The sequence below is a fragment of the Clytia hemisphaerica genome, unplaced genomic scaffold (assembly GCF_902728285.1).
Source record: "Clytia hemisphaerica strain Z4C2 unplaced genomic scaffold, Clytia hemisphaerica genome assembly, whole genome shotgun sequence".
Classification (NCBI taxonomy): Eukaryota; Metazoa; Cnidaria; class Hydrozoa; order Leptothecata; family Clytiidae; genus Clytia; species Clytia hemisphaerica.
In genome coordinates, this window is record NW_027103736.1 from 1 (window position 1) to 21,210 (window position 21,210).

The window sequence follows — 21,210 nt, forward strand, 5'->3', positions numbered from 1 at the left end:
AGCCTGAAAATCTTGCTTTAATTCTTTTCTGCTTAACTGTTTGGGAAAGAGAGAAATATCGCCCTAGTGGAAAATAAGCAAATAAGCAAATCCTCCCTGCAAAATATCCCTTGCTCGAAAACAATGAAATTCAATCACCAGTCATAAAAAATATAGGGGGTCACACTGGAAAATTAAAGCATGCTTTATTTCGTTGTCATAGAAACAAGTGATTAAAGCAGAAAATTTATGTGACCAAAATGTGACCTTCATGCTTTGTTTATTTCTATTCAATTTCTTCACCTCTGGCTTTAAAAGTTATAGCGCAGTTCCGAGGGAGTTTCTAAACATCGACCAGAAGTGGCGACCACGACCAGCGACCACGACCGGTGACCAGGTAAATCTGGGTTATCGAGTTTATCTGCTCTCTCCACCGTAGAGAATGACTAAATTAAGTCTTTAGAATGCCAAAGAGTGACCTTTGAAGTAACCAGTCATTTTCTTTCGAAGTGACACTATTTGACAAAAATATTGACAGGCCCATTAAGTATGGGCATACCGGATAAGTGGGATGGGGGAACCTGGGAACCTAAAGTGGGAACCTAAATGAACACCTGAAAAGTGGGATGGGGGAACCTAAGTGGGAACCTAAATGAACACCGGAAAAGTGGGATGGGGGAACCTAAGTGGGAACCTAAATGAACATCGGAAAAGTGGGATGGGGGAACCTAAGTGGGAACCTAAATGAACACCGGAAAAGTGGGATGGGGGAACTTAAGTGGGAACCTAAATGAACACCGGAAAAGTGGGATGGGGGAACCTAAGTGGGAACCTAATTTTTTATTTTTTTTATTTATTTTTTTTATTTCTATTTTTTTATAGCAATATATTTCAATATATGTCTATTGACCTCCTAGGGGGGGGGGGGGCGTACGGGTTTGACGGTGTGACGGTGTTAACCCTTTTTTCTATCGGTGTTTCGGTGTTTGAAGAAAAAAGTGACGGTATTTCGGTGTCAAACATGCCATGCGGTGACAAAAAAAGGATTTTTACCAAATTTTGTTGTCGGTGTTGACGGTAATCCAAAAAATATGCGTCGGTATTTCGGTGTCTGCGACCCCTGTACGCCCCCCCTCTCCTATGAAACGGAACTTTTGATTTTACATTTTATAAAGTTTTTTCTCCCTTTCTTTTATCAAACGCTCTTTGAAGACTTCTAAGGATGGTGCCTCAACAATATCTTCTTCTAGATCATTCCAAGGTTTCACACTTCTGTAAAAAAGAGAGTTGCTTTGTAGCCTCTCATACCGTCATTAGCAAAGTTCCTTTGAAGCTCCCATCCCACTTATCCGGTATGCCATAAGTATGATGTCTGTAAGTTTTGTTACACCAAATATTTTAATCATGCTGAATGAGATGTCTTTAGTATAATAGATAGAACTTGTCAGTAGGAAAACATTGGGAAGGCCAGTTTTAGAGATATGAATCTAATCAATTATTCTATTGTCTTTTATGCTGACAAAATGACTAATTTCGACAGAAATAACAATCTGATGACGAAATACAAAGCTTCTTAAACCATTTTCAAAAAGATTTGTGCCACTAATTATTGTGATGCTTATAGTACAAAAGGATAGAAATTGACACCATAATCAAGCTCCAAGAGCGTCGAAATGGTTGTTTTAGGCATTGGGCACGTGGCTCTAAATAGATGAGACAGGGGCGAGCTTGTTCTTCAATAAGATATATTCAAATAATAAGGAGAGACACTCTACGTTGGAGAAGGGGAAAAACTCGATAACCCAAATTTATTTGGTCGCTGGTCGTGGTCACCATTTCTGGTCGACGTTTAGAAACTCCCCAGTTCCGACCCCACTTTAATTTTACTTTAGCTGCTTTTAGAGGATTTTTATAATAAGTCCATTGTTTTGTTGTGTAAATAAAAATTGGATTTTTTTCGGGAGTTTCTAAACGTCGACCAGAAATGACGACCACGACCGACGACCAGAGAGTTTGGATTATCGAGTTTTTTCCCTTTCTCCAACGTAAAGTAGTAAGTTTATGTATTTGAGATAAATTGAGGGGGACGGTATAAAGCAAAGTTGACATTTCTCCAAAATAGCCATCAACTTTGTTCGACGACGGTAAAAACACCAAGATACCGTTGTCTGTTTAGGTGAGCAAAGGCGATAGAGAGCCGTACATCATGGCTGGAATTTGCCCCCCCCCCCCCCCCCAATTTTTTCCCCTTTTCCCCAAAATCGGGCTCCGTCACATTCGGGTTTATAGTTAGGGGCACCTTTGTGCAAAAAATCATAAAGAACGAAGAGCCAATCTCCAGAAAAGCTAATAACTAAGTAATTGGTAATGTGCTTATGAAAAAATATCGAATTTGGCCCATTCTTCTATAAAAACACGTCTAGCAGCCAAAATTTCATATGTAAACACGAATATTCTTCAAAATTAAGCCTTCATGAGCAAAAAAACATATCTATAGACTTCTAGGCTACATTCTGAGCCCTAGTCGACCGTTCTTGGACTTTTAGTTCCTCAGATCCTAAGGTCTTAAGTCTAGCGTTAAAGCCAATGAAGTATAAGCCCAAAGGGCTAGAAGTCAATCTCCTTGGTAGGATTTGAAGCCAACAAATCCTACCACCAAAGTTGCGCGGCCTTGAGCGGCTCGCCTGATTTTTACACAAATGACAGATTGAAACTAAAATTTACCGCTAAATTTCAAAAAAAATATCAATCGTAAACAAAGAAATTGCTAGATTCAATCTGTCGTCAAAAATGCGGCGCATTTTTTAAGGCTTCACTTTTTCTTGCCTGAGAAAGGTTAGAGATTGAACTCTAGCCCTTCGGGGTTTAAACTCAATGGTTAAAACTCTACCCGTCCAACCTAATTTAGAGCGCTTCCAAATCGTTTGGATTTATTTATATGATTATAAAAAGTGATTCTCATAGATAGATAAAGAAGCGTTTTTAAGCCGAAAATTTTTTTTTGCGAAAATCTGCTTGAGTTATCTTTTACCAATGATGCTCCCCAACTTTCATGCAAAAAATCAGAAAATATTAATGATAAAATATTTCACAAAGTCCAAAAACCCTTTTTAAGCCTTTTTTTGGCTGAAATTTCCGCAAAATTTTTTTTTCTCGAAAATCGAGCTCATTCGTGGGCATTGCCATTTTATGCATCATTGTGCAAAAAAATCAGAAAAAAACTAATGAGCCATTCTCGAGAAAAGCTCAACGAACGAACGAACGTAGGCTAGAACGAACGGACGGACAACGGTTAATTTATAGGACTTCCACCGGGGTAGGTCCAAAGTGTGTAGAGGTAAACTTATGAAAAAGTAATAGTTATCGCACGGTACCGAGCACAAAATGAGATAAATTTTTCGAGTTTAAGTGAGTAAAGGAAAGTCTAAAACATATTTCCTGATTTTTCTAAGAAGCGTATTAACGAGATGGTGCTGGGTCAAAAATTTAAATTAATCCGATTTCAAGATATCGGCAAAAAACTGATTTTAACGTTATGAAATTTGTCAAATGACGTCATTTTTGAAAAACGGCGATAAATTCAAATCTATTAAAGCAATCAACACCAAATCTTGACTGGAGACGTAGATTAAAGTTTCAGAAAGATTTGTTAAAAATTTTGAAAATTTTGGATTACGTCATTCTATTGTCGGTAATAATTGAAATATGTCAAAAAATGATGACGGAATTATACTAAATATCCATTAGTGTTTGGAAAAAGGGATTATACCAATTATAAAAATTATTATAAATCTTCACTAATGTTATCATTGAATATCATGGTAGTCAATTCAAAATTCAATTTGAATAACTTGTTCGAAAATCTTTCTAGGATTTAAAAAATCGATGTACGACAATACAATTAAAAATTATACACCACCATAACCAAAACATTTCTGTTGAGGAACAACTCATCTTATTTTCAGTACTCTTAGGTTCCAAATAAACGGCTTGTTAATTTTTCGAAACCCCTTCCCCACGCTGGACCCCCCTGTTTATTAATTTATAAGAATTTTTTCAGCTGTCAAAGAGAAGATCCCTTATTTTACTCGCCGGCAATTAAGACCTCCCTCCCCCGTTTATTAAATTTTGAAAATTTTCTAACACCCCATCGTTTATTCGAATTTTTGATTTTAGAATTTAGATTGATCAGATTAGGGGTTCTGTGCTTGTTGGAAAGATAATGAAGAGTGAATCGAAAAGAAATCCCCAGATATTAGTGAATGCAAATGGTACCCCGGTTTTGGAGTTTTTTAGGTATAAAAGAGACTCAAACAAATTGCTTGCTTTATGGATAAAATATTGAAATTGTCAATATACGATAAGTTATATACAAAGTATAGAGCGAAGTTCAATTACTTTCGCGATTTCTTCCACGAATTGTTCTCGAGCATGACTGCAGCTGTCCGCCTCTTTCGCTAAAAAGACAAAAAAACGTCTCATGGATTATCAAAGCTTACGAAAGATAGTGACATCAAAGAAAATTATCTGAAAATCACAATATCAATAGAAGATTAGAGAAAAGGGAGAGAGGGCGTTCAGTGGGAGGTGAGAGGGCGTAAAGTGGGAGGTCAAATGACTTTTTCTAGAGAAAATCAATGCAAAGGAGTTAGTAAATTTCATTTCAGCAACCAATGAAAATGAACAAACTTTTTCCATTTATTCAACTCTCAAGGCCTATGAAACTTGATCAAAATATTTTGAAAATATACCACCTCCTCGAGATTGGGTCAGTAAAATGAATCTCGATGCGTCCACCTCCGCTATTTCTCCAAGGGAAACCCATGAAAGGAAGAAACAAACAACAAGCAGCAGATACTTCACAAGGAACGCATGAAGTCCGGGAAATTATGACTACCTTAGTCGGCCCTAAGTGACTAAACTTTGGCTTGGTGACTAAAATTAGGGCCGACTAATAATTAAGGCCGACTAAAATGAAGGCCGACTAAGTTTTGGTCGATAAGGTATACACTCATTTCTTTTTTAACTGAACGGTTATAACACACTTACAGATCCTATGGCGGAGGGAGGGGCGACAGTATCGATCAAAAGTTGGGAGCTGGATTGCCCACTTCCCACAGACGTCTCCTGAAAGGTAGAATTCACGTTGAATGTAATATGGATTTTGAAATTCGGTTAAATTTTTATTTATTCATTTATTTTTTGTTTTGTTTTGTTTTGTTTTGTTTTACCGTAATGATTGTTAAATACAATTTCTCGTTGGTTGGAATAAAAATGTCCTGGGCAGAAAATTTAATACAAATACAACTTTCCAAATATTTTTTCCAAAAATCAATAAGCGGGGGGGGGGAGTTGGAATAAGAATGTCCTGATGGAAATTTTTTTTTAAATTAATTAGCGCCCTCCCGGCTATTAGGTACCCGAGAGTAAAGACATAATCAGTACAAAAGAATTTCATCACATCACGCTAATTATGCAGATTTTTTTAATCAAAAACAAAAGAAATCCATTAACTAAATCAAACTCCCTTAAGGGTAAAGGACCTGACATGTGACGAGCTGTATTCTCATTGTTTTTCGAGAAGCTGTTTTTCCATCTCTAAATTATTTTATGATATTGCAGGGACCAGAATTACCTTGGGTTGGAGTCTTGAAGACTTGAGCTTTTCCTACGGCCCTTTCTCCCCCACAATATCACATAATAAAATCGAAATTTAAACGTACATTTAGATCAATAATAATCGAATCGCCCATATATGAATTAAAGCCACCTATTTCCAAAAAAAAGTTGCGCGGCCCATATACCAGATTTAAAGTAGTTATTATCGCGACAGACATTAGAGAATTAGTTTTTCGTTGTTCGTTTTAGAATTCCCTTTTAAGCATACTCACAGAAAAACATTATTCTTATTGAGGACCTCCTTAAGATTGACCTTTCCAAATTGTCTTTTTTACGTTTTTAGTGTCAGATTTCTAGCGAAACGCTCAGATTTCGGTTAAAGCTAAACAAAAAACTGTCAGTTTTCCCTAATACTGTTTTCTGATTGGCTATGTAATCTCATGACGTCACTCTGAACCAATCAAAATGTTTGTATAAGGACATCAAATAGAGAGCTCTTTACCCCTAAAATCTCCGTATAAATGAGGAAGAAAATCAGAGAGACTAAAAAGGAGAAGTTCATAATTTAACGAGTAAAGCAAAAAGTCGATCGATTCTAAAATGGGGAAGTTGACATGGTTTTTAGTCGTTGGATTTGGATGTCTTTCAGTGTTTAATTTTGCACAGTATCAAGAGATCAATTCTCGTTTTGAGGAATTACAACAAAATTCTCAACATAAATTTGCCTTTTTTGAAACTTTTTTACTTTATTCGCAAGATCATTGCAACTAAAGTCTATCTCAAAATAATTTGCAGCTGAGAATAAATGGCTGTAACTTTTGTCTCAGCCATTTTTGTCTCAGCTGCAAATTATTTTGAGACAGACTTTAGACCAAAATTGCTGTCGAATATGTGCAAGCGAGGGTTTATTAGACATCCTGTATAAAACAGGGTGATGCAGAAATGTCTAGTCTGGATCACAGACCTCTACAAAACAAACAGCAGTATAGGAGCACGGATCCGTTTCAAAAAGCTTCAGTTATAAGTGAGCATTTTTGTACGGCAGGTGAGAAAACCAGGACTCGGAGGGATGTTGCAAACGATGAAAATGAGGATTGGTCTTCGTTCTTTGATCAACAAAAACTCATCAATTTCATACAGAAGCAATCCAATCAACGACTTAATAAAATAGATAGACCAAGAACTTCATACAATGGCTCTTAAAAATCTTTTGTTTTCTATTAATTTTGTATTCTTTCATCTTGCCGTCTTTCCACCGTCCGCGTAAGTCATATTACAAAGAAATTAGACTTTTTACAAGCATCTCTAAATGGTGTAAAATCAATTATATCGAATTTCTACTGACCATAAATATAATTTTCGATTTTTTTTTGCTTACGTCTGATCGCATTTTTAATCATCGTTCTCACAAGATATTTTTCAGTTTTTTTCGACAACACTGTTGCGCTTTTCAGCGCATTTTCTTTAAGAACATAAACATTTTTGAAAGACTCTAACTAAGAAAATAAACGTGCGTTCATGGTGCGTTCTTAAGATAAAAAACACAAACACTATCCAAATACAAATGTTATAATTTTAAGAATGTTTACTAATTTTTAAGCCTAAAAGTTTGACTTGAAATTAAGAACATATTCACAAAATTTAGGTCATGTGATCAATATCAACCAATAGCTAATCTTAAAAAAATACTTTTGCACGCGGAATGACATTTTAATGATGCAAAAAATCATTAATTTTTTTATCATTCTTACGCGGATCATTTCAATAGGATACTGGTCTATCTATTTTATTAGGTCGTTGATCCAATCAAACAATTTACAAAGAAGTCAACCGAATCTTGAAACATTTCACATCGAACTTTCCTGCAGAAAAGTTATGTAAAGATTTATTCAAATGTGAGAAAGGTAAAATGTTTTATCGATCTAAACTTATCGAATATCGATCTCTTCCCAATATATGTAAGTATGAATTTAGGTCCTTCCCTCATAGACAATTTCTCGTAGACCCGGTAGGACCCCTTCTCACTGACAAAATTGGCCAAAATACGGGCCCCAGAGGAAAATATTTGTCCTCACTGAAAATAATCAAATAAATAAACCCTCTCTGCAAAGTATTGTGCTTTTTTCCATTCCAGTCAGTTTTCTGACTTGAAAAAAATGGAATTCAAATCCCCAGCAATGAATAAAACATGGCATATCAATAAACTCAATCGAGTTATTTTTACCCCTATTGGCTGAAAAAATCCTACCAGGTCTATGAATATGTTAGTTAATTTCTCTAGAAAAGTGTGAAGATGAAAGGAAAACAGTGGTTACTGAAGACAAAACTGGCAATGGAAAATCAAGGTGTCTTCAAGGACCACCAGGGCCTCCGGTAAGATATCTCTACAAGAGAGAAAGGGCGGAAATATAAAGATTTTCCTTTGATGAATAATTTTGATTTTAAATCATTAAAGTGGGAGAGGTGTGCTTCTGGGTAGAGATTCAAGGTTGATTCATGTGCAGATTTAGAATGTTGACTTTTTAAGTAAGTTTGAATAAGTTTTGACACTTATTCACACACCTCGTAGAACCTAGTCGAACAGGATATTGGATTTAGACCTGTAACATTCTTGATAGCTTTATTTTTATTCATTGACCAAATATTTCATAAATCTCAAAACCATTCCTCATTTATTTAATGTCACTTCTTTTGTTGTTCTGCTCTGAAGGGTCCACCAGGCCCAGCAGGACCAGGCCTCGAAGAGCCGAAGCTTGTATCAAGCACACTGAGCAATGGTCAAGTTAACATCACAAAAACTAAAGTGTTCGAGTGCAAATTTTATGGTAATCCAATTCCAGACATTGAATGGAAAGTTCCAGCAAAGAGCTTCCAAGTAGATTCCACAGTTGACAAAAAAAGATTTGAGATCACGAGTCATTTGACGATACATAACGTGACTTTGTGAACAAGGACGTGTTGAATGCAGTGCTAAAAGTTTGCTTGGTGAAGTTTATGAATCTGGCAATTTAACTGTTTTAAGTAAGAAATTATAGAGAATTGTCAAGGGATTTTTAGGGAGTATATGTTGAAAATTTCATCTGAAAATAAGTTCATGTCCAAGTGCAAGCAAAAATAAAGCACCTCTGAGTTTAAAGGGACATTAAAGTAGTAAAATGTAAACATTGCGCGAACCACGTGTCATTAAAGAGAACAATTAAAATCACGTGTCCAAAACAAACTTGTAAAACAATTGAACAATCAAAATTAGCCATATTTGGTTTTATTTTTTATTTTGACATGTGACATTTGTTTTGATTTTGTATCCGCTGCATACAGTTTGTTTACAAATTTCGCAAGTACTGTTATGTCCCTTTAAATCTCTATATAATTATCGGTGGAATCAATTTTTATGATCATTTCAAATGATCTAAAAACCTTTATTTGACTAGAATTGGTCCCTAGCAAGATTAGGATTTACATTGTATCATATTGGGACGAGATGGAGTTTTTACAAGCTCTTATTTGATTTGGCTGGTGGTTAACCAGTAAAAAAACAATTTTGTTACTTTTTCTAAAGAACACGTCATTTTTATTACTTCAAATGACCAATTATTAAAGAAAATCTTACAAAAACTCTATCTCATCTGATCATATTTCTCTGCATATTTTTTTAGCAAAGCCAAAAATTCTCAGTAAAGCGACTTTAGTGTTTGCACCTGAAGGAATCACTTTCGATTTTCCAAAATGTGACGTTCAAGCAAATCCACCAGCAAAAATCACATGGAAAAGAATCTTTTGGCCCTTACCAGCCGGTCGTTTCACAGTTCAAGGAGACAATCTGAAGATCTCGAATATCCAGTTCAAAGATGAGGGATTTTATGTTTGTGAAGCTGAAAACTTCCTTGGTAAGATACAACGGTGAAATTCTCGTGTGATCTTAAATTAGATGAACAAACATTTTTCTTTCACTCATCTTCACTCATTTCGTTCCTTATAGTCTATTATTTCTGATTGTGAAAAACATACCCTTAATGGCCGCACGTACGGTAGGTCATTGACCTGAAGTGCCCCCTCCCTCCTTCTGGAGAAATAAAGGACATAAAATGCTGAAATTTGAGTGAGTCCGTGTGGGGATACCTAATCTTGATAATGCATAACATTGGATATTCATATACAATTCATTATTGATTAATTTTCAGGGAAAACAAAAGCGAATATCCAACTCAAAGTTAAGGCGATGGAAATGGAAAAATCGTCACCAGCCTTTCTCAAACTAGAAGGAGGTCAAGTTGCAGAGATCCACTGTTCAGCATACGGAAATAGCCAACGTATGTCCGGTAAAATTACCCGAGTAGGATCCAGTGAACTTATTCAAGAAGAGACAACTAGAACACCGAACTTGATTTCGGTCAAAGCTTCTGTTCGAGGAGAGGGAACTTATCGCTGCACGATTAGAAACAACAAGAGCGGGAAACAGGTTGAAGCTGTTACTCGAGTTGAGAATGAGTAAAAAACTTTTTAGGTGATTTTACTTAGAAAATGGACCTGTTCAGATCCATTTGTCATGTAAATAGTAAAAAATGTACAATATCAAGGTTTTGAAACATCCAATTAAATTGATATGATTTCACGCACATAAATAAAGTCATAAAGCATAAACTAGGTCAAATATGCATCAAACTTTACAATACAAAATACTTTTGATTTCTACTTTTTTTGAAACAGAGGAATGTGGTAGTGGCTGGACGGAGTATTCAGGGGATTGCTATGCGTACATAAATCAAAAGAAGACATGGGGTAATGCAGAGTTCTATTGCATTTCACAAGGAGGTCACTTGGCAAGTATTAAGAGCAAGCAGGAGAATGATTTTGTGTATGGATTGACACCTGGCGGACGCAATAATTACTGGATAGGTAAGTTTAGCTAACAAGAGATGATAGGTTGAAAGTTTATTCAGAATTCAACGAGTATAAAATAGAAAGTTTTCAGAGTGGCATCACCTTCCCGCAGCAGACCCAATGGATAAAATAGCCAAAATATCGTCCCCCAGTCGAAAAATCATCCTTACTGCAAAATAATGCGTGCTATTTTTTCCATCCCCACAAATTATGTTTAAAAATGGAAATTCAAACCCCCCCCTTCGAGTTTCAGTTAGTTATTATCCTTGCTGGTTGAAAAAATCTGTAAAAAGGGATTGTATAGTGTAAAATTTCAAATGCTGGACCTGGAGCCGGGACCTGGAAGCATTCTTATTCTACATATCTTTTAAGGCTTATTATAAGAGATGCAGCAAGGAGCAAAGTCGGTGTTCGGTTAACTTTTGTGAACGAATCTTTGATATTAAGCAGATATTCTTTTTAAATAATAGCAGAGAATCTACAGCAACTTTTATGTTCTTTTAGGTTTGTCTGATAAACAGGTAGAAGGCTCATTCACTCGGTGGAGTGACGGAAAAACTGCAACATACACGAATTTTGAAAACAGACAGCCAAACAATTCTGGAAATCAAGACTGTGTATCATTTTTCGAGGACGCTGCTGAGAAATGGAATGATTGGGGGTGCAGTAAATCCTTTACTTTCGTATGCAAAATTTCACAATAAAAATTCTCTGAAGAAACTAAATTGTACATCAGTTAAAATCTCGCTCCTATTTTACTTAAAGACCAGTTAGATTATTATCAGTATTTTTGGATTTTTTCAATTTATAATTTTACATTTCTTGTTGAAGATAAACAAACTCGAACGCAGCTTCTTTACTCCCTTTTTTATGATTCAGAGAGCACTCACGAAAAAAGAAGGAGATTTTACCACGTCCATCAGTAAAATCAAATAGTGGTGCAGATGCTCTGGGTACGAGATTAGAGCAGGGCCCACGCCACGGGGGGGGGGGTGTCATTTGGCAGGGGCCATGACCCCCCACTTCTTTTTTGCAAAGTAAATATTTTTGGTTCGTCCCCTTATACTTTATATCCATTAACCCCCCCCCCCCACTTGGCGTGGGCCCTGTGGAAGATGCACTCATTCGATTTGATTTTGAAGACGGGCTTAGTTTATCTCTATCAAAAAGCCTGCATTCTGTTTTTTACTTATCTTTTTTGTTGAGGCTGAAACTGTTGACCACGAAAATTTCAGCCAAATCGGACCATTTCTAAAGTCTCAAGCTGCTGCTAAATTTTGAGGAGACAGACTCAACAGATTAATGAGCGGGTCAACCCTTTTGGACTCGTGACATCTTTTATGCTGTGACGCAACGGTGGGACATGTACGGTGGTAAAAATGGATTAGGCTCCGCCCACCGTTCGCGCACCGTACACCCACTGGACGCCCACAGAGTCGTTGAAACATCCATCTTAAGGCCATAGAAAGCCATTTTTGACAACAGTGGTCAATCTTGTAAATTCATTCTTCAGTTTCAAAACAATCTTTTCGAGTTTAAATGTGCCTCAAGCGTCACACCTTCAGATGCAAACTTATCCTTGTTATATTTGTTAGAGAACAAGAGAACAGAAAACATCACCATACATTTCCGTTAATTCTTTCTCATAGAACCCCAAATTTTATAACTCTTTTTCCCAAGATTAGGCAAAAACTTGAAATCTAAAATTTCGAAATAAGCGCCGCCCTGTAATAAGCGTCGTACCTAAAATTACGAAAATTAAAGAAGCGCAGGAAATACAGTATACATATTGATCTCAAAAAAGGTGCAAAAAAAAGAATTCTGTCAACGTACCTCAGCAGCAGAGCTTTCGGGAAGATCGATTGAAAATCCTGTAAAGAAAACATGAAAAGATTTTCCACTTAAAAACACAAAGGAAGAGGCCGAACAATATTTGTCTTGTAGTTATCCATTAGTGTAGTAGTTGGTGGATTCCAACACACTAGCAATGTGGAGATGGATTTCTCCCATATCACTGTCTCAGTCCAGTCATTAGACAAGAATTCAATTCACACGAGTACCACATGGACCCGTAGCTCGATAGTAGAGCAAATACCCGTGAATGGCATGATTGTGAGTTCGAGTCTCGCCGGATCCGTTGGTTTTCCAACGGTTCTGGTGGCTGGCCAGAAGACAACATGAGAGCGACTGTCTTCACTTCATTGTAATACATAAGGGCAAAAACTCATGCCTAATAGTTATTATGTTCCGATGATATAACTCATGTTAATGATACATAGTGCAGACGATAGCGTGTAAGGCGTAATAGCTATCATCTTTCTTTCATTTCAGACAACTCTCTCGTCTGTTCAACTCATTGTAAGGGCGTCACGTGATCCTGCACACCCTCAACCAACTGATTAACAGCTAATTATCATTGCATTATTGTAGAATTTTGCCAAAAAGCGTTTCTTACCGACAAGATCAGAAGCACTTTTGCCTGGACACATCAACTCGTAACGCATTCTGTGGAAATAAAGAAACAAATGGGATATTACAAAAGAGATACCAATATATTACGAGCGATAACATACATACAACAATTTCAAAATGTGAGGGCTGCTGTAGGTCAGTAATATAAAATCTGGAAGTGATTTGTAAAAGTACTCAAAAAGTAAAAGCTTTGAAAGTAAAACATACTTGAGTGTTTGGAGATCGTATTCAGAGCTGGCAAGAGCTTGTTTTAACTCGTATAACAACAGAAGTTGGTTTCGTAATTCGTTGAAGTTTTGACAAATGTCTTCAGTCGGCATAGGGATGACATCAACACCAAGTTCTTCCAGAAGTTGTTCCACCGCTTTCGTTTTCTTGTTCCCTACTGACGGTGGCATTTTCAACTGGAACAGAGTAAATGAATTGTAAATCCAATCCCACAAACAAATGTCAGTGTTGCAACTAGGTTTTGTGAATATGGACGGAAACCTTAGGATTAGATGGTCATTTGAACCAAAAACCCTCTTACTGGCAAGACGGAAATGATATATTTGAATATTCGTCTACAGACGGAAAAGTTTTGCAACACTGAAATGTGATTCACATAACAATAGATTTTTTCTGCAAAACAACCAGAGATAGGCCTTTTCATAAATTGTTTTGAGTGCAACGACTGGCTCGTTTTGAAACCATTACCAAGAAAAATAAATCCCTTGAGTGTTCAAGTGTCACTTTGATAAATAGAGTTAACTAGTTACGAACTCCTCCGGGAATCAATCACCACAGCAAATATTTTGAAAATGAGGTAAGTATTGGTCGTGACGTAATTTATGAAAAGTCCTTTTCCATCAATTTGAGGGCAATATTTTGAAAGAGAAACTCTCCTAACTGCCAGGGTATGCACCAGAAAGTTTTGCTATAATATTGAAATGACAATAGTTTTTATTTTGATGGTAAAATAAGAATGTTTAATCTTGGGTACCTAATAAACGGGGGTTTGGAATACGCGGGATGGATGGAAAATTCTCAAAAATTATTAAGCAGGGTTGGAATGAAAATGTCCTGTTTGGAAAATCTTTGAAAAGGAGGCTAATACAGCAGAATTAGGACAAAAGAGGGAAAAATATTTTCCCAAAAATTAATAAGCAGAAGCGGGGGGGGGGGCTGGATTAAAAATGTCCAGGGTGGAAAGAAAATCTTCGCAAAAATAATTAGCGGGGGACGCTTATTAGGTACTCGAGACGGACGGGAAAACACTCCGAGATCGAGTTGCAATTTAAACGAATTAAACATGTTACTTTACTGCTTCTCAGGAAAACACCGGAACCTTTAATCTCCGGGAATCGAATGGCAGCCGACTGTTGTTCTTTGTTGGAAGTTGTTTTGTGAGAGGTCTCTATATTTGTGGTGGAAGTCGCGCTCGATGCGCTGGAAGTTGTGGTAGACTCGGCGCGCCGTTTCTTGTTCTTTGTTTTCAGTTTCTTCTCTTTCCTGAGATCGACAAAAATACAGTCTCTTGAATTCGAACCTCTATAAATCGAATCTCTTTTACTCGAACAAGTTTTATGGTCAGTTAACAATGCCTTATAAACCTTAACCCATAACAAATTTCAAAGTTCCCCGTGCTTGTTCGAGTTATTGAGCTTCTACTGTAAAAGTTTAGGAAAAAAATCAGAACGGTTGGAGAGATTGATAGATACAGAGAACAGAGAAGAACTTATCAAGAGAGAATTATTTCTTAAGTAACAAAGGAGGGGAAGGGAAGACTCACTTAATCATGTGCCCATTGCGTTTGCAACCAGGAAACTTTCCAAATAGACAGTCTAAGAATATATCAACATTGCTAAATCGAATTCAATGCTTGTCTCGGCTTGGTTTTGATTTTTTTTGCAAAACATCAAAAATGTGGTGTCTAAACTTTGGGTCAAATTTTCAATCAATTGAAGATTGGTACACCAAGAATAAAACATCAGTGTTCTACATACATAGAGGGTCGATTTTAAAGCCCTCATTATCCTGAAAATGTTGTGTCAAACCCAATGAAAGACATTTTGAAGCACCTTCATTTTTTGAAATTTTGACAAAAGTGACACCAAATACGTTAAATACTAGCCATTTGTCCTTGAAAAATGGAACTGAATTTCAAGAAAATGCTACTTAAAAAATAAACTTAGATCAAAATATTTAGCTTGGCCAAGATTGAAAAACTGCCTCCAGGGTCACTGACCTCTTGGTTATATTCTCAGTCTTAAGTTTAATGTCAAAACTTAGATTTGATACTCTACGTTCCAAAAGTAAATTAGAGTAATTAAAAATCCATTGTTGTGTTTAATATTTTGCAGAGAAATTCGCTTTTCATTAAATATTGTGTAATTCATTGTTCAAAAAATTACTACAACCTGCCCTCACAAGTTGAAAAAACATATATAGAGTCTAAGAACACGCAACCAAAAGATTTTCGTTTTGCAAAAAGATGGTCCCCCTGCCCCTGCCCCGTGACGTGGACCCTGAAAATCTAATAGACGTATAAAGTAGCAACCAAAAAAGTTTAACCAAATAAAATTCTTACCCTCCTCCTTCAAGAGGCTGACCAAATCGAATGAGTTGCCCTTTAACAGTAAGCCATGTTTTTCCTTAAAAAATAAGTGGACAATTATCATGACATAAACAAGGTTTTCATTAATCCTTAAGCAAAGTTCTCGACACTGAAGCTAGCTGACTAGAAACCGTTATTTTGTGTTTGGCCTTCGAAGAAACTCTTTTTACTGATACGATCAGGTTATGAGCAAGAGCAACTAGACTTACAAAACCTGGTTGCATATGATAAAAAACTCAAATACTCAAAAGAAGATTCTCAGTACATCACTCACTTTGGCAAACTTTCTTATTTGTCTTATGAAATTCATGCCATTTGCGGCTTGCTCCTCCTTCTTTTTTGTTTGTTTGAGGCATAGATTATTACAGCCTCTAAAACGATATAAAATACTTAAATAAAAAAAGACTTTCAGTACATCACTCATTTTGGCAAACCGCCTCATTGTTCTTATAAAAGCCATTCCGTTTGCAGCTTGCTCCTCCTTCTTTTTTGTTTGTTTGAGGCATAGATTATTACAGCCTCTAAAACGATATAAAATACTCAAATAAAAAAAGACTTGAGGTACATTTCTCACTTTTGGCAAACTGCCTCATTGTTCTTATTAAATTCATGCCATTTGCGGCTCGTTCCTCCTCGATGTTTGTCCGCCTGAGATATAGATTATTACAGCCTCTAAAACGATAAAAAATGCAGTAAAGTATTTATTTAGATTTGGACATGTTAGTTTTTTAAAACGATTTGAAGGACAAAAAACTCTTCTGGTGCTGGAAGAAATGAACGTTTGTAATTTTTATCGCAAGAAAATTGTTGCGTTGGCAAAAGCTTCAAGGATAACGAACAATTCTCTAAAGACTACAAGTAATCATAGCTTTATTAAGCACAGAACTTACAGCGTGTTTAGATATGCACCAAAACAATAAAAATCTTTAATGTCCTCAAAGTTTTTGATTTCACTTGAATGTTGGACTTACTTGGTGAACTGAAATGTAAGACCAATTGAGGAATTATATATAACATAGCTATATCAAAATATAGGTCTAAAACAATGAAAAAATAGACACAAAATAGACTACTCCTCTACCACACCCCTGTCTCAGTGAACCGGTCAAGTTTTGAAATTCAACAGAATGGCTAAGAAAAAAGTATAACTTCACACCGGGTCTGAATTTGAGAACTTTTATCTTTCCAACGGAGTTGGGAGAAATTTGCTCTCAAGCCGTTATTCCGAGAATTCATTAGTACGTTTTTTTGGCCCAGTACCCAGCGCCAAATAGGCCTTTAAAAGGCAACTGATTGAAAAGATTTGACTTTGTCGGGGCCTATGCGCGCAACTATCAATTGACGTCCAGGCTAAAATCGAACTTTCGACGCATTCGCCCCTTCATTTCTTTAAAAACAGCAAAGGCCTTGTGTCACGCCTATATTTTTTCTAATTTAATTAATGTCCATTGATTTGATGAATTTTGTAAAACACACCAACAAACAAATTGAGAAAATTCAACGAAGAGCTCTTAGCGTAGTTTATGAAAACTATGACTCTTTGATTTATATCAATTACACGTTTTTTTTTAAGAAACTAGTTTTACCAAGCAGCCTCAATGTTTCTTAGGAAATCAGCCTTTTGAGCCTTAAATGTTTTTTACTTGTTTCTAAATTTTTTGACATAATCAGCCTATTTTTCATGCAAAGAAAAAATGAATGAATTTTCGGTTTTATCAATGCTGATTCTAGGGCCCCTAAAAGACTGATTGACCTTTAAGATACTATATATTCTACTCATAAAGTCACAAACGTATCTGCATTAGGTGTAGAAAGTTTCCTAGTGGACTATATGCCATTTTTATCTAATTTTTGCGTTGTAATAATTATTTCCTTCAGACGTAATATTGGGCTTTTCCAGAAAAAAACCGTATACTCCCTGTTGAGGAGGTCCATCATTTTGTGGCTGGAAATGATGTAACCCTCTGGAATTCCAGACAATTTCAGGTTTGAACCCCTCTGGAATTCTGAATTTTAGTACGATTTAAAAGGCCTCCCCCCCTGGAATTCCAGTTATTTTTGACAGATTTTTGTATCTCCCTGTGGAATTCCGCCACACATCAAACCTTACCCCCTTGGAACGGAAATGGACCTCCTCAACAGGGCGTATACGGTTTTTTTTGGAAAAGCCCGTTTCCTTTAGACGCAAATATGTTATTAGCTGTCTCAAACCAAAACATACTCATTTTTAAGTATAACCGTCATTTTTTCAAAGTAAACAAAAATCGTCTAATTCTGTAAAATCTAAAAGTCAGAATCCTCATTTTAATAACGCCGTTTTAGGGGCCATATACTCTAAGAAAGATTGTTGTGCGATAAAGGTTTATAACTTTTTTTTAACTCAGTTTTGAACCAATCAGAGCGGTTGGAGAGATTGGTAGATACATAGAACGTAACAAGAGAGAATTATTTCTTAAGTAACAAAGGAGGGGAGGGGAAGACTCACTTAATAATGTGTCCATCAGCTGTCGTGTGATGTGACGATAAATGCCACTCCTGTCATTGGATCCAAGAAGCGATAGAGAAGACGGTTTGTTTTCGGCTGTTGTAATCAATTTGTTGAAGTTGTGCAACTTCATTTCGCGCTCCTTTTTATGAGATTTGATTTTCTTGAGCTGTTGTACCAGGACTTCCTCCTCTTCAACCTTAATGAAGCAAAAACTTTGTTGAGATAGTAAGTATAAGCATTCTTTGCTGAAGGAACTGTTTTTCACGAAGAATTTACTGCTGTTCAGGTACTTTATTACTTCATCACTTCACATTATATATGTACAGAAAGCTTGTAATATAACAAGATATAAAAAAAAGTCACCTTTCGTAGGCTATGAAAAGTGCTTTTCTGGCCGACCCAATTAACTAACTTGGTAACCCTAGTCTAGCTAATTCCATAAAATATTTAAAGTACGAAAAGTCAAGATGTACAGTATTGACGATGTATGGGTATCGTATCGACACACAAAAGGAACAGGGTGCTCCTAAAAGGGGCCTAACTTTGACGGTCTATATTTCCAAAAGGAATGAGTTTCCGAAACTCTCGTATCTAACATATGAAAGAGCATTTTTATGAAAATATATAAGCTGGTTTTGAGCCGACCTAGTTTTGAAAAGTCAAAAAAATTATTTTTCAAAAATTCCTAAGCTCTGTGACTAACCTCTTCAGGAGTTCGATTGAAAAGTTTGATCAATTGTTCTTTTTGTATTTTCTCATGTTCCGTATCATAGACTGGCGGTAGGTCTTGTGTTTCTTGACCAGGCGGTGTACGCGCGATCAAAAGCTTCCGCACGACATCGTAGTAACGTAGCTTAATATCTTCCATCACTTTACTCTCTAAAAAATGAAAAAGTTGTTAAAGTAACAAAATCATTCAAAAGACTTTCACACTACAGTAGCTGGGAGACCCGACTTCTCTGTCTATGTGGTTTCAAAAAAGTATCAAAGTATAGACAGAAGTAGCCGGGAATTATACAAGATGCAAGAATTAATCGCAGAATTTGATTGGCTAATATCTTATTGTTATGATTTGATAAACAAAAGTATGACGTCAAACAGCTCTATTGTTTCAAGAAGTGGCGCGAGCTTTTGAATTGTTTTGAAAAAATAACGGTTTTTTCTTTTGTGATTTGAAGTGATTTGAATCGAGTCAATAATTCCATACTCTGTATTTCAGTGAAGTTGTTGGGATTTTAACAGGATAGAAATATTTTTGTAACAGAGTATGGTCTCCAGACTAACACTACAGTAATCCTAGAAAAAGTGTTGGCATATAAAGATAAGATAAAAAAAAAATACGACAAGTTCTAACACAAGGAAGAAAATTTTTGGAAAATCGTGCCACAAGAACCCAACGCTCTATAGAACTTACAAGTATACAACTAGCAAACATGCAAAGTCATTTTATTTGGCGTAGACGTCCTGAAAAAATGTATACTATTAAAGAACTGGGCAAAAAGAACTTTTCCCCACCAGACTGATTACCAAAAAGGTCCCAACGAATAGGATAGGATTTTGAACGGGAATGATCTTTGGCAAACAGCTAAAATAAGCACAAAAATACCAGAAAATGCGAACAAAATCTAAAAAACACTTGAGTTAGAAACTGAAAATGTCGAAGTCCAAAAAAAGGCAAGAAATAAGTAGACAGAAAAATAAAGGCTAGGAGCAAACAGTGATTGTTATAGAGAGGCTATACAAAACCAAAATCCAAAAAATACTTACTAAAATCACTGTCTAAAAACCACTAGACGGTACCACCCAACACGTCAGTTCACATGCACACACAGTAGCTACTTTACAAAAATGATTTCATAATCAAATTAGAAATGTTGTCAAAACACTACAGAAAAAACTTTAATTTCCCAAGAGATGTGTAACCAACCCTAAGGAATCAATAGAGACAATAAAAAGAGCAAATAAAATACAAAGAAGCCCAAACGCGAGATAATGAGACCCAATGCTCAAGGGATTGAAAGGACTATACTAAGACTGGGAAAATTAGCGATATAATTATCCTTATTAAAAATCGATATAAAACAATTGGGAAACATAGCGAAGGAGTGCCAATACACGTTTTTTTTATAAGGAACCTCAACTTTGCTCTGAGCCTGGAGTTCCTTATTTTTACAGAGAATTTCAGTCTCAAAGTTCCTTATCGAGTTCCTTATTTACATAGCTGCTAAGTTTGGATAACCATCTCTTACTGTTCCTTAAAACTTGTTTTCTTGTTCTCAGCCTGAGATAATTCCTTAATAATTCCTTATTTTTTGGACCATTTTCAGCCTCGAGTTCCTTATAAACGTGTTCCTTATATAAAAAAACGTGTATGTTACATCCTATGTGCTGCCTACACACGGCAGTAACAACTTATATACTTTCGCTTTTCAAAATCCCGTTTTTGCTTTGTGTTTGGAAACCTTTCTTGTCCTGAGTTGGGGAGTAAAATTTTTGAGTTGGGGAGAAAATTACTGGCTACCGAAAACGAAAAACATAATAGCATGATAACAGATATAACATATATAATATCAGTCAAGAATAGAGACAAATTTATTTTTCGATACTCGCGGAGTTTCGTGCCGTTTCAGGCAGTCTTCACTAAAATCACGACTGAAGACTGCCTGAAACGACACGAAACTCTGCGAGTATCGAAAAATAAATTTGTCTCTATTCTTGACCGATATGCCGCTCTTCCGATGGTATAGAGCACTTCCTTGAATCGCAAGTCAGATTTGCAAATATAACATATAATACATATAACACCTGTAGTATATTCATTTGCTATTTAAGACGTGCCATTTTCTACTGTCAATTCATATCCAATTATATTTCCTGCATCATTGCCCCCGCAGGAGCGCAGCGACGAGGAGGCACTCATAGCTTCACGCATATATATTGGACTGGAATCTCGAATCTTTGCGTTTTTGTTTGTAATTTGATTTCCGGCCAATTAAGTGTTCCGCAAAAATATGGCGGTAAATTATACAGGGGTAAATGTTATACATATTTTCATATTACGTTATATGCTATTACCATTATTATATATTACATTTCATTAGTTTTGATTTAGCATTGAAAAGCTGAAGCGAGTGTTATAAATGCAAATTATAGAAAAAGTATATAACTACACCAT

General features: G+C 36.1%; 2 protein-coding genes and 1 long non-coding RNA gene across 7 annotated transcripts in view; 1 reads left to right on the forward strand and 2 right to left on the reverse strand.

Moving 5' to 3' along the window:
• Window positions 1-4,297: 4,297 nt before the first annotated feature.
• Window positions 4,298-15,943, reverse strand: LOC136805116 (DNA methyltransferase 1-associated protein 1-like). Its single transcript, XM_067061674.1, has 8 exons — window positions 15,822-15,943; window positions 15,521-15,584; window positions 14,250-14,442; window positions 13,159-13,355; window positions 12,935-12,984; window positions 12,313-12,350; window positions 5,029-5,106; window positions 4,298-4,436 (listed from the first exon to the last, which is right to left on the reverse strand). The coding sequence occupies exons 1-8, from the start codon at window positions 15,901-15,903 to the stop codon at window positions 4,374-4,376; spliced, it is 765 nt and encodes a 254-aa protein (XP_066917775.1). The 5' UTR covers window positions 15,904-15,943; the 3' UTR covers window positions 4,298-4,373.
• Window positions 7,306-10,100, forward strand: LOC136805118 (uncharacterized). Its single transcript, XR_010846339.1, has 5 exons — window positions 7,306-7,502; window positions 7,880-7,971; window positions 8,309-8,619; window positions 9,255-9,485; window positions 9,780-10,100. It is a non-coding gene; the product is annotated as an uncharacterized lncRNA (long non-coding RNA).
• Window positions 15,944-16,017: 74 nt separating the features above from the next.
• Window positions 16,018-21,210, reverse strand: part of LOC136805117 (DNA methyltransferase 1-associated protein 1-like) — a 43,704-nt gene continuing 38,511 nt past the window's right edge. The window contains exons 5-9 of one of the 5 annotated variants that reach the window (XM_067061676.1): window positions 18,739-18,914; window positions 18,033-18,231; window positions 16,438-16,526; window positions 16,122-16,217; window positions 16,018-16,068 (exon numbers count right to left, since the gene is read on the reverse strand). In XM_067061676.1, coding sequence (XP_066917777.1) covers window positions 16,498-16,526; window positions 18,033-18,231; window positions 18,739-18,903 — 393 coding nt within the window. In that variant the 5' untranslated portion in view covers window positions 18,904-18,914 and the 3' untranslated portion in view covers window positions 16,018-16,068; window positions 16,122-16,217; window positions 16,438-16,497. Of the gene's footprint in view, window positions 16,069-16,120; window positions 16,220-16,437; window positions 16,527-18,032; window positions 18,232-18,738; window positions 18,915-19,802; window positions 19,949-21,210 lie in introns of those variants that run through there. The other 4 variants (XM_067061680.1, XM_067061678.1, XM_067061679.1 and 1 more) reach the window with 4 other exon arrangements.

Bases quoted from the DNA above. Each gene is read 5' to 3' on its own strand.
- LOC136805116 (XM_067061674.1), bottom strand. From the start codon at position 15,903: ATGCCTCAAACAAACAAAAAAGAAGGAGGAGCAAGCCGCAAATGGCAT. The intron at 13,356-14,249 runs GTAACATGTTTA...ACTCTGTTCCAG, and splicing joins TTTTCCTGAGAAGCAGTAAA to TTGAAAATGCCACCGTCAGT. The intron at 5,107-12,312 runs GTACGTTGACAG...TCTACCTTTCAG, and splicing joins CCGAAAGCTCTGCTGCTGAG to GAGACGTCTGTGGGAAGTGG.